At 38.7% G+C, this 15,668-nt stretch overlaps 1 protein-coding gene across 2 annotated transcripts in view; it reads right to left on the bottom strand.

Moving 5' to 3' along the window:
* LOC150080580 (transforming growth factor beta regulator 1) overlaps positions 1 to 6,947 on the bottom strand; it is an 86,083-nt gene extending 79,136 nt beyond the window's left edge. For both annotated transcript variants that reach the window (XM_090381167.1, XM_090381169.1), the window contains exon 1: positions 6,708 to 6,947. In XM_090381167.1, coding sequence (XP_090237293.1) covers positions 6,708 to 6,932 — 225 coding nt within the window. In that variant the 5' untranslated portion in view covers positions 6,933 to 6,947. The remainder of the gene's footprint in view (positions 1 to 6,707) is intronic.
* Positions 6,948 to 15,668: the final 8,721 nt, after the last annotated feature.

Genomic DNA, 15,668 nt, shown 5'->3' with positions numbered 1-15,668 from the left:
CCTTTATGGACACCCTGCCCCCCCCCCCCTCTCTCTCTCTCTCTCTCTCTCTCTCTCTCTCTCTCTCTCTCTCTCTCTCTCTCTCTCTCTCTCTCTCTCTCTCTCTCTCTCTCTCTCTCTCTCTCTCTCTCTCTCTCTCTCTCTCTGTGTGTGTGTGTGTGTGTGTGTAATGAAGAAAATAATAAATAAAATAAAAATAGGAAAAAAGAAAGAAAATCAGTATAGCAAAGATTTTTGGCTGCAAAGTATTACCTACCACATATTGTGTGGAAACATAATTCAAATATAAAATAAATATATACTTTATACATAATTTATAAAGTACATAAATTTTAGTTATGTTTGGTTTTTTTTGGCTGGTGCTACATAAGCCTACTTCCTCGCTTCATTTTTGCCAGTACTAATATTTATATTAACATATTGCTTAAAGACATTACAGTAATTTTCCAGGATCACACAACGATCTGCAGTTGTCAAAAACTGTCAAAACAGCACTATTATTTATTATATAGCCACTTGCACAGTGTGCATGATTGGAGTACAAAAGGATTTGTTTTTTCTAGTACAAGTACAATTTTCTTTAATAACTGACATTTTTTTATATATATATATAAGCATGATTATAGTTTCTTACTATTTAATCCTGTCACCTAAGTTGTGTAAGTGACAGGATTAAAAAGTCAGCAAATTAGTTGTCTAATATTTATATTAATTATTAATTCAGATATGAATATGTAATTCAACAAAATGTCTCAAATATGAAATCAAAATTTAGACTGAAAATAACTTGAATACTGTAGACTACAATGCGTATTAGTATTATTTGACAAATAATAATGATAGAAAAACAATAAAAAACTATTATCTGCATTTATAGTATACATATTAAATTGTAATTCAAATTAATAGTATAGAAAAGAACAAGACTGCACAAACTATCACATGTAAAATTTATTAGAGAAATTAAACACTTATATAAAAGGAATACCAGGGATTCAAGAAAGTAAGCTCATGTAACATCACCCAAAAAAAAAAAAAAAAACAACATTTCACATATCCATTCCATCTAAAGGTTTGTCCAGTTCCACCTTGAATTTATTTAAGCTATCAAGTTCCACAACCACCGATGCAAGTTTGTTCCAGCAATCAAATACCCACAGGCTAAAGATAAATATCCACACATCTATTCTACAACTGTCTTTCCTCAATTTGAATTTATGCCCCCTCAGGTTTGTAATCTGAGCAAGAGGAAGAATCCCATCAGAATTGAGCCTGCTCGACACATTCAAGGCCTTATACACCCCAATCAGATCATCTCGCAGGTGCCTAGTCTCCAGATGCTGCAATTTGCAGAACTTAAGCCTTTCATGGTAAGAGGACCCCTTCATTCCCTTCACCAATCTTGTAGCCCTTCTCTGTACTCACTCAAGCAACACTACATCCTTCCTAAAATGAGACCTCCATACCTGTACACAGTACTCAAGGCGTGGCCTGCCCATTGCCTTATACAAAGGGATAATCACCTCCTTTTCCCTACTTGCAAAATTACTGTATATGATTGACAACACCCCCATGAACTGCTCTGGCAGCCTGTCTGCACTGTTCAGAAAATTTCATATCTGACTGCACAATTACTCCCAGGTCTTTTTCATTTTCTACCACCTTGAGTGTAGTACCACACAGTTGGGACATTTCTCTGGCGTGGTTTAGACAGATGCAGTACTTTGCATGGACAGATGCAGTACTTTGCATCTGTCCATGTTAAACTTCAGTTGCCACTTCTCAGCCCATCTGCCCAACTTTTCTAGATCCTGTTGCAGTAGCACACTATCAGTACTGTCATTAACAACCATGCCAATCTTAGTATCATCTGCAAACTTCAACATTAAGCCTGATATACCTTCATCAATATCACTGATAAAAATACAAAACACCAGTCGGCCCAACACCAAACCCTGGGGGACTCCACTAATAACATTATTCCGAGAAGAGTAGCATCCATTGATTACCACTCTGTGTCTTCTCCCACTGAACCACCCTTTTATCCATTGTAGCAACTTGTCCTTAACACCATACTGCTCCAATTCGCCCAGTAGTCTTCCATGTACAACAGTATCAAAAGCTTTCCTGAAATCCAAATATATGATATAAAAATTATTTTTTGCATCCAGTTCTTTTGTAACCACATCGTATTATCCAATCAATCAAATTGGTCAGACAAGACTTTCCCTTAATAAACCCATGCTGTGTGTGTGTATTACTACTGAAATCTTGTCTAGATGATCCTGCAATGCTTCTTTCACCAGTAACCCCATTATTTTCCCAGGAAAAAAAAGTTAAAATAACAGGTCTGTAATTACTTGTGTCATCCATTGATCCCCCTCTGTGAATTGGGGATACATTTGCACATCTCCAGTCCATGGGGACTTCCCAAGTCCAAGGATGCTCTCATAATTATGGATAAAGGTTTGCTTACTTCCTTTGCCGCCTCCTTTAATATAACTGGATAGATCCCATCCGCCCCAGGTGCCTTTCTTAGGTTTAACTTCAAAAATTTCTCCTTCACTTTGCTCTCATTTATTACAAAATCATTAAGCTCCCAATTAGAGTTTAATAAGCTTCTGTTCTCCACTTCCCTACAGAATTCCTCATGTGTGAATATAGATGCAAAATACTCATTCAGTTTGTCAGCTATCTGAGCAGGATCATCGACAGTTGAACCATCAATATTAAGTGGACCAATCTGATTCATCTCCTTCCTTCTAGAGTTTACTAAGTAAAGAAGTCTTTGCTGTTTTTCTTTGCTTCCTTTGCCAAAGATTTATCATAAACTGCCTTATGTGCCTAACTTCTTTTGTGACTTGATTACAGACTAGCTTATATCAACCATAGGCTGTTTAGTCTGATAATTTATATGCATCCCATGCATCTTTCTTCTCTGCCATGAGTCTCATTAGTTCATCTGACATCCCTTTAAGCCTGAACCTTGACAGTATTTATTAGTTGGTATGAAAATTCTAGTAGCTGCTAAGATTAATTCCTTGAATGCTTCCCACTTAGAATTTGCTGTTGATAAAATCATCAGTTAGCATTAGTAGAGGCACATGATGCAAGAAAGCAAGCTTATACAGTATCAGCCAAAAAAAAAAAAAAAACCCTTTCCATTAGTTGGTCCCACTGTATAGAATTTAAAAACTGCTGCTACCACTGGAGTCACCTTTACCCCCGATTCTAATTACATCTTTAAGTAAATCCTACATTCCCTCCTCCCTTCCTATCCTGTCTATCCTTTCTGTACACATTGTACTCCTCAAATTCCAATTCTGCACTGCTTATATCTGTGTGACACCATGTCTCTGATATCCCAACAATATCTGCCTTTGATGTTTTGACCAACACCGCAAATTCATCAAATTTATTTATTATATTCCTAGCATTGGTGCACATTCAAGTATACATGCACCTGTTCTTACTCTTAGTTACCCTAACACAGCCCATGTATTTATTTGTTCCATGATGACTCCCACCAGCTCATGAAATCTCCAGTACCCTGCCCTCCAGGCCACTGCTCATTCCAAAAGAAGCAGTGGCAAGAATCACTTTCACCTCTGCCTGCAGCTACTGTTAATCTATTAGTCTTTGAATCCCCCCAAGCTAGCGCTTTTCTGACCCACCTATCACTGCCTTGAAAGCATCAGCAAACACTCTTGCACCCCTTCTATTTAAATGTATCCCATCCCTGTAGAAGCAGTCTCTCTTGTTAACAAGCACAGACCATGCTGAGAAAAATTCCACTCCACGAGCCTTGCACAATCTCTCCAGGGCCGAAATGATTGACAAGGCTCTCATCATGTATTCCCTCTTATCGTGTCTAGGCAGAATTGCAGACACTCAAATTTAATCCTAATTCATGACTTTTTTTCAACATTGACTTGTACTTGTTAAGTAAATCTGCAAATCTCCTACTCTTAATGTCAGTAGTGCCAACATGTACAACAATATCACCCGTTGTGCCCTTAAAAGATGATATCTGCTCTACAATATCATCAACTTTTGCCCCTGGCAGACATACCCTGGTCCTATTCCACCTATCTTTTTTACACAATATATTACCCATCCCCCTGACAATGGAGTCCCTAACAATAACTAGCTCCTGTGGGACCAGCACATTCTGCTTTGAAGATTACCTGATGCCCAGGAGTGAGCTCTGGCGTTGAGTTGGGCAGCTGAGAACTTGATGGACCCCTCATTTTAATTTCTTCAATGGCATCTATCCTACTCTTCAAACTTTCATAGATGCCCATCAGAATGCTGAGTTGCCGTCTAATTTTCACACTGTCTGCACCTAGCACACATACAAAAACATCCCGGATCATGTTCTGTTCCTGAAAGGTCTGCAACCATTTCGAAAGTTGAACATTTTTTTCGGCTGTGATGCATTGGGGAACCGTGCCTTTCGGTACTCCCTGAGCCACAGCACTCCTGCCACTTTGTGCCCATTGCTTTGCTGCTCTAGTCTGGGGCATAAATACTACTGATTAACAATGAAAATTAATAAGATTAATCAGTTAATTAATTAATTATCAATACTACACTGTCTAAGGTATCACCTGGGGGACAGTAACCCCAAAATAACTTATACACTTGGCGGAGTTGAACTAAAGTCGGTAGTGGAAGAAAGGGACTTGGGTATTACGATACGGTCAGACATGAAGTTCTCTGAGCATTGTAGACTGATTGCAAGGAAGGAAGGCCCATGGTGTCCTATCAATGATTTATCGAACATTTGCTAATAGAATACTGTGTTCAAGTATGAAGACCGCACTTAAAGGACATTGTGCTTCTTGAAAGGATCCAAAGACGGGGACTCGCCTGGTGAGATCGGCAAAAGGGTGTCCATATGAGGAAAGACTTCGAATATGTAGGCTGCACAGCTTGGAAACTAGGCACCTTAGAGGAGACTTGATTGAGATGTTGTTATTATTTGGTTTTTAGGAGGATTAGCGACTAAGGCCATATTGCTCCGGGATATGCGGTGGTCGTTCCCTGACCTTTCCGCATCCTCCGTATTTGGTGGTGACGGGCTCGAACCCCGGTCTAATCAAGAAGCGTGTGCTATGCACTGCTGCTCCTTCCCACCTGGCTACGGAGGCGCCGATTGAGATGTTTAAGGCTCTGAGAGGCATAAGCAAAATGAATAAGGACGAAATTTTTACGGTTATAAATGATTCTAGAACAAGGGGCTATAATTTCAATTTAGGGGGGGGACTGTTTAGACTGAATTGCAGGAAGTTTTATTTTAGCCAATGAGTTATAAATTACTGATATAAGAAATGGATGGTAGAAGCTAACAGTTTGAAGAAGTTCAGAGGTCAGCTGGATAATTATCTACGGGAGAAGGGAAATGCATAAGTTGTCTATTTCCTTTTCTCTTATTTTTTTATTATTATTATTATTTTTTTTTTTTTATTATTATTATATTTTTTGGCTGGTGCAGCATAAGCCATTGGCTTCCTTGCACCATGCATTGCTAATACTAATATATTCCTACAGGCAGTGATACATATTACACTATCTAGTTTTATGTTAGAGTTACCTATTTACCACAATTAAAATATCTGAATTCCCTACCACTCACTCTATGGTATAACAATGGTGGCAAGATTCGAACAAAACAATGGTTTTATGTATATTAAGTAGTAACGTACAAAATCTCTATATAAATTAAGAATAAAAATAATGAGCATAACTAGGACAATAAAGCTACTTATAAAGTACGATATAATTTGACAATTTAGTAAATAAAATGGCAAAAATATTCAAGAAACTTATATTTCTTGGAGCCTGAATTCACTGCTTTCACATATAATGACACTCAACGCCCTCTCTCTGTAATGGGAGGAAGATGTTTTGCTGCCAGATGTTTTGGTAGCTGCCTTGCTCCCTTCTTCTGAGACTTAACAGAATCTAAGGAAATACCAATTGGCAGTTGAGAGTTATGCCCTTAGGTTCCTCTAAGCCACCGAAGCAAGAAAACTCCCAAAATTTCACGCTTACTCCATCCCCTTCCTCACATTGTACTCTATATGTAACTCTAATTTCTAATAAATTTCATACATGATAATTTACATAGCCTTGTGTTCTCTTCTAGGCTATTTCTACTCCTGAATAACAAATAACATGCCTTTCTTATAAAAAATTTTTAAATTAACAAGTTCACAAAATTACAACTCAATTTATTGTAGTATTTTAGTGTTCTTGGAGGCAATTAACATAAATCATGGATTAAAGTTCAGATAATTTCATAATATGGAATTGTGGAGGTTTTGTTTGTTTAATGTTGAGTTAATTTTATTGCATACAAACCATTCAATCAACCAATTCTCAGTGTCTGCACGTTTTTTTTTGTTTTAATAATTAAGATCTGGAATAATAAAAAATTTAATTTTTTCAGAACTTTTCTAGAAATTCATCATTTACAAATGACAAACACCTTTGATATTCATTTCAATTATTTTTTTCAGCACTGTAAATAGAGCAGGAAATTTCAATTTATGAAACTAAGGTAGGGGTGCAAGATTTTGGAACAGTATGCAATATGGAGGGAGAAGAAAGGCCACCTAAAATTTACATTAATACAAGGATAACTTTCTAACACTAATAATTTTTATTTAAAATAAATAAAACATTTTAAAAAGAACACTTACAAATATATGTCCTTTAATTTCCCTTTTTAATCTTTTGCATTTAATCTTATATTTTTCATTAATTTCTTGATCTGCAAGGCTCCTTTTCCCACTATACCTTTCTGTTGTAAAAGGAACTGAGTGATTGCTATCATCATCACTTCCATATCCTGAAATAATGATGTGACTATCAAGCTCAGGACTACCATCATCTGAAGGGAGGTCTCCAAATATTGATTCATTCATTGTATATATATATATATATATGGAATGAAGAATAATCAGTGTTGATTTCTTTCAATGCAAAGATCTGCAAATTAAACAATAAAAATAAAATATGAATATTAATTTGTTTACACAGGACACAATTTCGTTATTTTTAATAAATAACTGTGCAAACTATTACATGCTGGAATTTAATAAATGTATTATTTTTCATGGCTAAACAGATTTACTATTCCAGTTACTGAAAATTTTTACTATTCCAGTTACAGAATGTTTCACTGATCAGCCCTAAAGCTTTGCAATGTTTCATATATAGAAAATAAAGTTAAATAATGTAATGCATAAATCCAAAATTTATGAAAATCCATCCAGTGGAAGTTGAGTTGGTACATGGAAACACACTGAAGTGAACAAACCTAGCGCTCAAAGCACAGGACACATCATTGTAAGGTGCCCAATTTTGCAATACAGTATTTAGTTCTTCGTAAGCTTAAAAAAAAGGTTTTAGGGCTGAAAGCCTCAGACAATGGAAAATTCACTAATCGAACAAGTTAATGCATAGCATCATGTTAGTTCATAGTAAATCACCGAAGTAGGTGAAATAGCATTGGTTTTGTTATATCTTATATTGTGAATGCCTTCATAATGAGTTTCCCTGGTATTGCACTGCCGTGAATAAGCAACGCTTCACCAGTGGAAAAGACTAACATTGCTTATTCTTGGCAGATACCACCATCCAGATGGCACAGTTTCAAGGCTTTTTGGCCTCTGGCATTACAATAAGTGACAACCCAGTTATGAAGTATAACACCACAGTACCTAACCACCCACCAATGAGAGGCCAAAAAGCCTTGAAATGGTACCATCTGGGTGTAGCATCTGCCAAGAATAAGTAACATTAATCTTCTCTATTGGTGAAATGTTGCTTATTCATGGTAGTGCAATATCAGGGCAACTCATTGTGAAGGCATTCAAAATATAAGATATAACAAAAATGATGCCATTTCACCTACTTCAGTGATTTACTACTAACTAATGTCATCACAATTAGTGCTATGCACTAATTTTTTTTTTTTTTTTTTTTGTTTTATTTCTGGTAAGCATAACCTATACTCAACTCACTTTTAAATTTTCATAAAGCACCTCATTTTTTGAAAAAAAAAGAGGAAATAGGCATATTCCCTCTACTGCAATAAACACCATATAACCAGCACACACATACTGAGAGAACAGTAAAGACTACAGAACCATGCTCACACATACTAGCTTGTACACTAATGCTGGGAGCACAGTAAAGACCACAGAAACAGACACACATACTACCTTGTACGCTAAAGCTGGGAGCATAGTAAATAAATTTAACAAACTAGAAGTACTAGTTAAGTCATCACAAACCATTATAAGGAAATCATGGTGACACAAACACAGAGAATGCAGAATTTGAATATGATGAATACAATGTGTACAGAAAGGAAAGATGGGATAGAGGGAGGGCGAGAATTATGTTCTTCATCTTAATGAAGAACATAATTCTCACATAGAAGCACACAGAATCAAAGGCAGTGCACCCAGTTGATGTGGGCTGCCAGCTAATTTTTTTTTTTTTTTTATAAAAACCCCAAACACGAGAGGTATTAGAACCTATAGTACTTAGTACCATGCTTGGTTTAGAGGTTGAGAAGACTAGAGAAGATATTTGTTGACATTAGACTTGAACTTCTGTAGACTGTCATTTTCAAGAAAGACATATGAAGGAAGGTTGTTCCAGAAAACGGAAGTTGAATGAATAAACGAGGAAGATGAAAAGTTGGTTCTGTGAATTTGAAGTTGGACAGTAAATGGATGTTGGCTGGTAGTGGCACGTGTTCGGACTGTTTTGAAAGAGAGCAGGAATTATAGAAGCCAATTCAGAAGAACAGTGCCCAAGGAAGTATCTGTAGAAAAGGCATGCAGCAGAAACAGTGCGTCTATGAGACAGCGAGTGGAGAGACTCTGTTAGAGATGAGTCATTAATTAACCTAACTGTCCTCTTCTGAATGGAATCTAGAAGAATGAGAGAGGTTTTGGGAGTGCCGCCCCAGATGTGGGAACAATATTCCATGGTAGGGCGGATTTGCGATTTGTTGAACAGCTGTTAGGAAGAAAAGTAATGCTGAGAACGAAAGAGAAAACCAAGTTTTTTAGATGTAGAGGAAGCAATATTTGTAATGTGCTTGTGCCAAGAAAGATTAGAAGTCAGGTTAATCCCCAAAAGAGATATATTAACTTGCCTAGAAATCAGAGTGTCACCAAAGATAAGCATAAGAGCAGAAGAAAATCCTTTTTATGAGATATAAGACAAGACTGAGTTTTAGAAGGATTGAAATCAACTAAGTTGTCTTTGTTCCACTGGAGAATTACATGGAGATCGGCATTTAAGGAATTGGTAGCGAATATTCGAGAAGTTGAAGCCGATTGAGCAGGGCAAGGTTTCACAAAATTGAAAGTGGAATGCAATGTGCTATCATCAGCAAAACTATGGATAGGATTTCCAGTCAATGGAAGAAGGTCATTAATATACAAGAGGAAAAGAGTGGGGGAAAGAACTGAACCTTGGGGGACACCAGCATTAGTGGAGAAGTTAGAAGACAGAGAGCCATCTACATCACCCTCAGTGAGTGATCAGAAAGGAAAATGGTTGTTATTTATTTGTTGTTGTTATTTGGTTTTTAGGAGCATTAGCAACTAAGGCCATATTGCTCCGGGAATATGCGGTGGTCATTCCCTGACCTTTCCGCATCCTCCGTACTTGACCTTTCCGCATCCTCCGCATCCTCCGTACTTATTCCAAAGGAAAAACACCTTTGGAATAAGAAAGTGAAAAAAGTTGGCAAAGAACAGGAGTAAGTTCAGGAGCACAGGTTTTGAGAACAATTGGAGAAATACCATCAGGACCTGGAGCTTTCTTAGCATCAAGATTCGTCAAAATTCTTCTGACATCCTATTGACGGAAGACCACAGGAGGCACTGAATGGAGTGTAGTAGTAGTAGTGGCATGTGATGCAAGAAAGCAAATGTATGAGCTTATGCAGCATCAGCCAAAAAAAAAAAAAAAATCACACCATTCCCTCCAAATGCCTGTCCAGTTCCTCCTTAAATTTATTCAATCTATCAACTTCCACAACGACAGATGGAAGTTTGTTCCAGCAATTAACCACCCGCTGCCTAAAGGCAAATTTCCGCACATCTATTCTACATCTGTCTTTTCTTAATTTGAATTTATGCTCCCTTAGGTTCGTAATCTGAACAAGTGGAAGGATCCCATCAGAATTCAGCGTGCTCAACCCATTCAAGGCCTTATATACCTCAATCAGATCACCGCGCAGGTGCCTAGTCTCCAGCCACTGCAATTTGCAGAACTTAAGCCTCTCTTGGTAAGAGGATCCCTTCATTCCCCTCACCAATCTTGCTGCCCTTCTCTGTACACGCTCAAGTAAATCTACATCCTTCCTAAAATGAGGCCTCCAGACCTGTACGCAGTACTCAACTGACCATTGCCTTATACAGAGGGATAATCACCTCCTTTTCCCTGCTAGCAAAATTCCTATATATCATTGACAAAACCCCATGACCTGCCCTGGCAGCCTGTCTACATTGCTCAGAGAACTTCATATCTGACTGCACAATTACTCCCAGGTCTTTTTCATTTTCTACCACCTTAAGTGTAGTACCACACAGTTGGTACGTTTCTCTGGGGTTACTTCTACCCATATGCAGTACTTTGCATTTGTCAAGGTTAAACTTCAGTTGCCACTTCTTAGCCCATCTGCCCAAATTATCTAGATCCTGTTGCAGTAGCACACTGCCATTACTGTCATTAACAACCCTGCCAACCTTTGTATCATCTGCAAACTTTGACATTAAGCCTGATATACCTTCATCAATATCATTGATAAATATACAAAACAACAGTGGACCTAACACCAAACCCTGTGGGACTCCACTAATAACATTAGTCCAAGAAGAGCAGCACCCATTGATTACCACCCTCTGTCTTCTCCCAACTAACCATCCTTTTATCCATTGTAGCAACTTACCCTTAATACCATTCTGCTCCAATTTGTACAATAGTCTTCCATGCGCAACAGTGTCAAAAGCTTTCCTGAAATCCAAATATATGATATCAAAATTATTTTTTGCATCCAGTTCCTTTGTAACCACATCATAATATCCTATCAAATTTGTCAGACAAGACTTTCCCTTAACAAACCCATGCTGTGTCTGAATTATTGCTGCAGTCTTGTCTAGATGATCCTGCAATGCATCTTTAACCAGTGACTCCATTATTTTACCCGGAACAGAAGTTAAACTAACTGGTCTGTAATTACTCGTGTCACCCTTCGATCTCCCTTTGTGAATTGGGGATACATTTGCACACCTCCAGTCCGTGGGAACCTCCCCTGAGTCTAAGGATGCTCTCATAATTATGGCTAAGGGTTTGCTTAGTTGCTTTGCCGCCTCCTTTAATATAACTGGATAGATCCCATCCACCCCAGGTGCTTTTCTTACGTTTAACTTCAACAATTTCTCTTCCACTTTGCTCTCAGTTATTAGAAGATCATTAAGCACCCTGCTACAATTTGATAACCTTCTGCCATTTTTAAACCTTAATAACTCCTCATGTGTGAATGTAGATGCAAAATACTCATTCAGTTTGTTTGCTATCTGAGCAGGATCATCAACAGTCGAACCATCGATGTCAAGTGGACCAATCAGATTCATCCCCTTCCTTTTAGAGTTTATATAAGTAAAGAAATCTTTGCTGTTTTTCTTAGCATCTTTTGCCAAGGATTTCTCGTAATCTGCCTTCGCCTGCCGAACCTCCTTTGTGACCTGATTACAGATTAACTTATATCTGCCATAGGCTTCTGAGTCGCTTAATAATTTATATGCATCCCATGCATTTTTCTTCTCTGTTACGAGTCTCATTAGTTCATTTGACAACCATTTAGGCCTAAACCTTGAACAATATTTCTTAATAGGTATGAAACTTTTAGTAGCTTCCACGATTAATTCCTTGAATGCTTCCCACTTAGAATTTACTGTTGGTAACATCGTCAGTTGATCCCACTGTACAGAATTTAAAAACTGTCGGAGACCACTGTACTCGCCTCTACAGAAGCAAAAACCCTTTCCTTTACCCCTGATGGTAATTAAATCTTTAAGTAAATCCCACGTCAGTACATTGTGATCACTGCCACCTAGTGGTTCTTTTATCTGCAAATTCCTAATACATGAATGATCACTGCTGATAACCAGATCAAGAGTATTACTTTCTCTGGTTGCCTCTTGAACATGCTGCTGCAGAAAACAATCATCCAATAAATCCACAAAAGTCTGACTAGTGTGTGAGTGCCCAACCCACAAGTTCCAGTCAATATCTGGGAAGTTAAAATCCCCCATTATAAGACATTCCGATTTACTAGCCCACTCTATTTCTCTGTACAATTGTTCATTGTACTCATTCGAGTCATTAGGCCTATAACACACTCCTACTCTAATTTTTGCTTTCGCAGTGCTTATGTCACACCAAACTGACTCAACAGTGCACTGTTCATCTATATCAACTGGATGCACTTCTTTTGATTTTATGTTTTTTTTTTATTAACAGCATAACACCTCCTCCCTTCCTATCCTGTCTATCCTTTCTGTACACTTTGTACTCCCCAAATTCCAGTTCGGCATTCCTTATATCTGTGTGACACCACATCTCTGATATCCCAACAATATCCGCCTTTGATGTCTTGACCAACACTTCAAATTCATCAAATTTATTTACTATACTTCTAGCATTGGTATACATGCAAGTATACATGCACCTATTCCTATTCCCAGCCACTCTAACACATCCCATATACCCACCTGTTTCACGATGACTGACATCCGTCCCTGAAACCCCCAACACCTCTCGCTCCAGGTTGCTACTTATTCTAATAGAAGTTGTGCAAGAATCCCCTTCACCTCTGCCTACGGCTACTGTTAAACTATTAGTCCCTGTATCCCCCCAAGCTATCAGTTTTCCAACCCACCTAACACTGCCTCGATAGCATCAGCAAATATTCTTGCACCCTTTCTATTTAAGTGTATCCCATCACTGTAGAAGCAATCTCTCCTGTTAACAAGTACAGTCCAGGCTGAAAAAAATTCTACCCCTTGAGCCTTGCACAATCTTTCCAGGGCCGAAATGATCGACAAGGCTTTCATCATATACTCCCTCCTATCGTGTCTGGGCAGAATTGCAGACACTTTTAAATTCAACCCTAATTCACGGCTTTTTTTCATCAGTGACCTGTACTTTTTAAGTAATTCTGCCGGTCTCCTACTCTTAATATCATTAGTGCCAATGTGTACAACTATATCACCTTTTGTGCCCTTAAAAGATGATATCTGCTCTACAACGTCATCAACCTTTGCCCCTGGCAGACATACCCTGGTCCTGTTCCATCTATCCTTTCTACAAAGGATGTTTCCCGTTTCCCTGACAATAGAGTCACCAACAACTACTAGTTCCTTTGGGTCCAGCACAATCTGCCTTGGGGGAAATGTTGGGAATGGTGGGGAGGGATTTTACCAAGATCATTAATATACGAGTTGGAAGAAAAATGGGATGCTAGCAGGTCAACTTTATCCTTGGCCGAAGTGACAACAGAACTATCTGGTTTTGACAGAGGTGGGAGCAGAGATGGGCAAAAGTTGCGGCCAATGGCTTTGGAAGGAGACCGAAATGCTCGGCTACCATTAGGGCAAGAAGCAAGTTTTCTACTCTTAGCCTGTTCAAAATCTAGTTTGGACTGATTTTGCTTTACAATTGTTGCGAGCTTTGGTGTAGGCAGAAAATGAAACTGAAGAATTGTAAACAAGCCGATTACAATATACAAGGTTCTTCTCTTGAACAGCCTTAGCACATTTATTGGAAAACCAAGGTTTAGATAAAGGACGAGATTTTAAAGTGGAGTGTTGGATGAAGGATTCCATTCCTACAAGAATAATTTCATTGACACGATCTGAGCAAACGCTGACATCAGAAGTTTTGAAACAGTAGTCCGATCAAGGAAAAGAAATCTCACAGGTCATCCCATTTTGCATTCTTGTAATGCCAAACAACACGAGGTTGGGAATAGCCATGAGATAAAGGCTCCATTGGAGAAAAGACAATCACCAAGTTGTGATCTGAGGTGCCTAAAGGAACACTCACTTCGACCGTGTACTTAGAAGGGTTGTTTGTGAGAAAAAGATAAAGCATGTTGGCTGTATGATTAAGATTGTCCGGTATTCTTGTAGGTAAATGAACAATCTGTGCAAGGTCATTAGTAATTGCAAAAGCCTCAGCATCTCGACCAGCTGGGTCAGTGTGACTAGAAAACGGAAGCCAGCTGGAGTTGTGAACATTAAAATCACCGAGGAAAATTACCTCACTGTTAGGAAAGTTGGACTGGAGAAAGTCAAGTTGCAAAGAGAGGAAGTCAAAGAGCTCTAAGTGATTAGTGGAGTTGGAAGAATGGTAGAGACAACAGATGAATTTGACACAATGAGGTAGAGAGATTTTAAGTCAGAGAAGATCAAAGACAGGAGTTTCCAAATTGCCAAATCTCTGACAGGGAATATCAGAACGGACATATGCACAAGTACCACCTTTGAGGCGAAAGGAATCATACAGAAAATAATTTGGGCACCTGAGATGAGCAGTAGTTGAATGAACCGATAACTGAGATTCTGTCAGAGAAAGTACATGGGGTGTGGCAGACTGCAAGTGGAAATGGACATAGTTGAGATTAGAATTGAGACCACGTATATTTGTGAAATGAATTAGGAAGTGTTTGGGAGGTTTAGATCTTTTCGCAGATAAGCGTGCTCTATTAGTTTGACAATTTATGGTGTATTCAATGGTAAGAAAAAGTGGATGGTACGTGCTGTATGAAGTAATGAAATTTTTGGATATGGCGTACGCACGTTAAGAATATACCCAGATCCTTGGCATAACGTGGCCTCGACAATGCCCCCCCCCATACACACTACTCAGACTCCCTCCAGTCACTATCTGGCAGAGTAGAGGTAGCAAGATTATATACTAGCTGATCCGGAAGCCTCCTAGAGAGTTACCAATAGGTTCAGTCCGGTGTACTAACTAGTGGCCGGCCTGTGAACACCGCTTTGGAGCTGTACCCTCGAAATGTAAGGAATATTGGATCTCGCCACGATGTTCATCATAACCTCAAAAGTCATCATACTGCATGATGGAAGAGATGGGGAAGGGTTGACCAGAACTTAGCTCGAGACTAAACATGGGTTCCACCACTTCAAGCCTCCAATAAGCAAAGTGGTGGTATTGCACCAGTTGATGAGTCATCTACCACCTAGTACTGCCTGGTAACACAGAGGGGCGGCATTCCTCCAGGTGGTGTGGGTGCCAACACCTCGAACCCTGCTTACATTGGTTCATACCTGGGTGGTCACCCACAGTGTACTTGTGCATGAGGGTTATACCCAGGATTACTAACAGTCCCACCATTGTGAAGGAGCAAGCAGAGGATTTGGCTCTCACAGACTGTCCAGACTTTATTGAGACCACTTGACTTGAGTGTCACCCGAATATTAGTTTAATCAGCATTTTAGACTCCCAGGTAGCAAGTACAGCTTGTCTGGCATATCTGAGAGAATGTCTGTAACAACCTCAAGGACAAAGTCCAATTAATCCAAATATCCTAGAATATTACCAAT

Source organism: Mastigoproctus giganteus, chromosome 9 (assembly GCF_048544385.1).
Source record: "Mastigoproctus giganteus isolate SK-2022 chromosome 9, ASM4854438v1, whole genome shotgun sequence".
Lineage (NCBI taxonomy): Eukaryota > Metazoa > Arthropoda > Arachnida > Uropygi > Thelyphonidae > Mastigoproctus > Mastigoproctus giganteus.
Note: the sequence above shows the minus strand (reverse complement) of the source record. Positions and strands in the feature narration are given on the sequence as shown.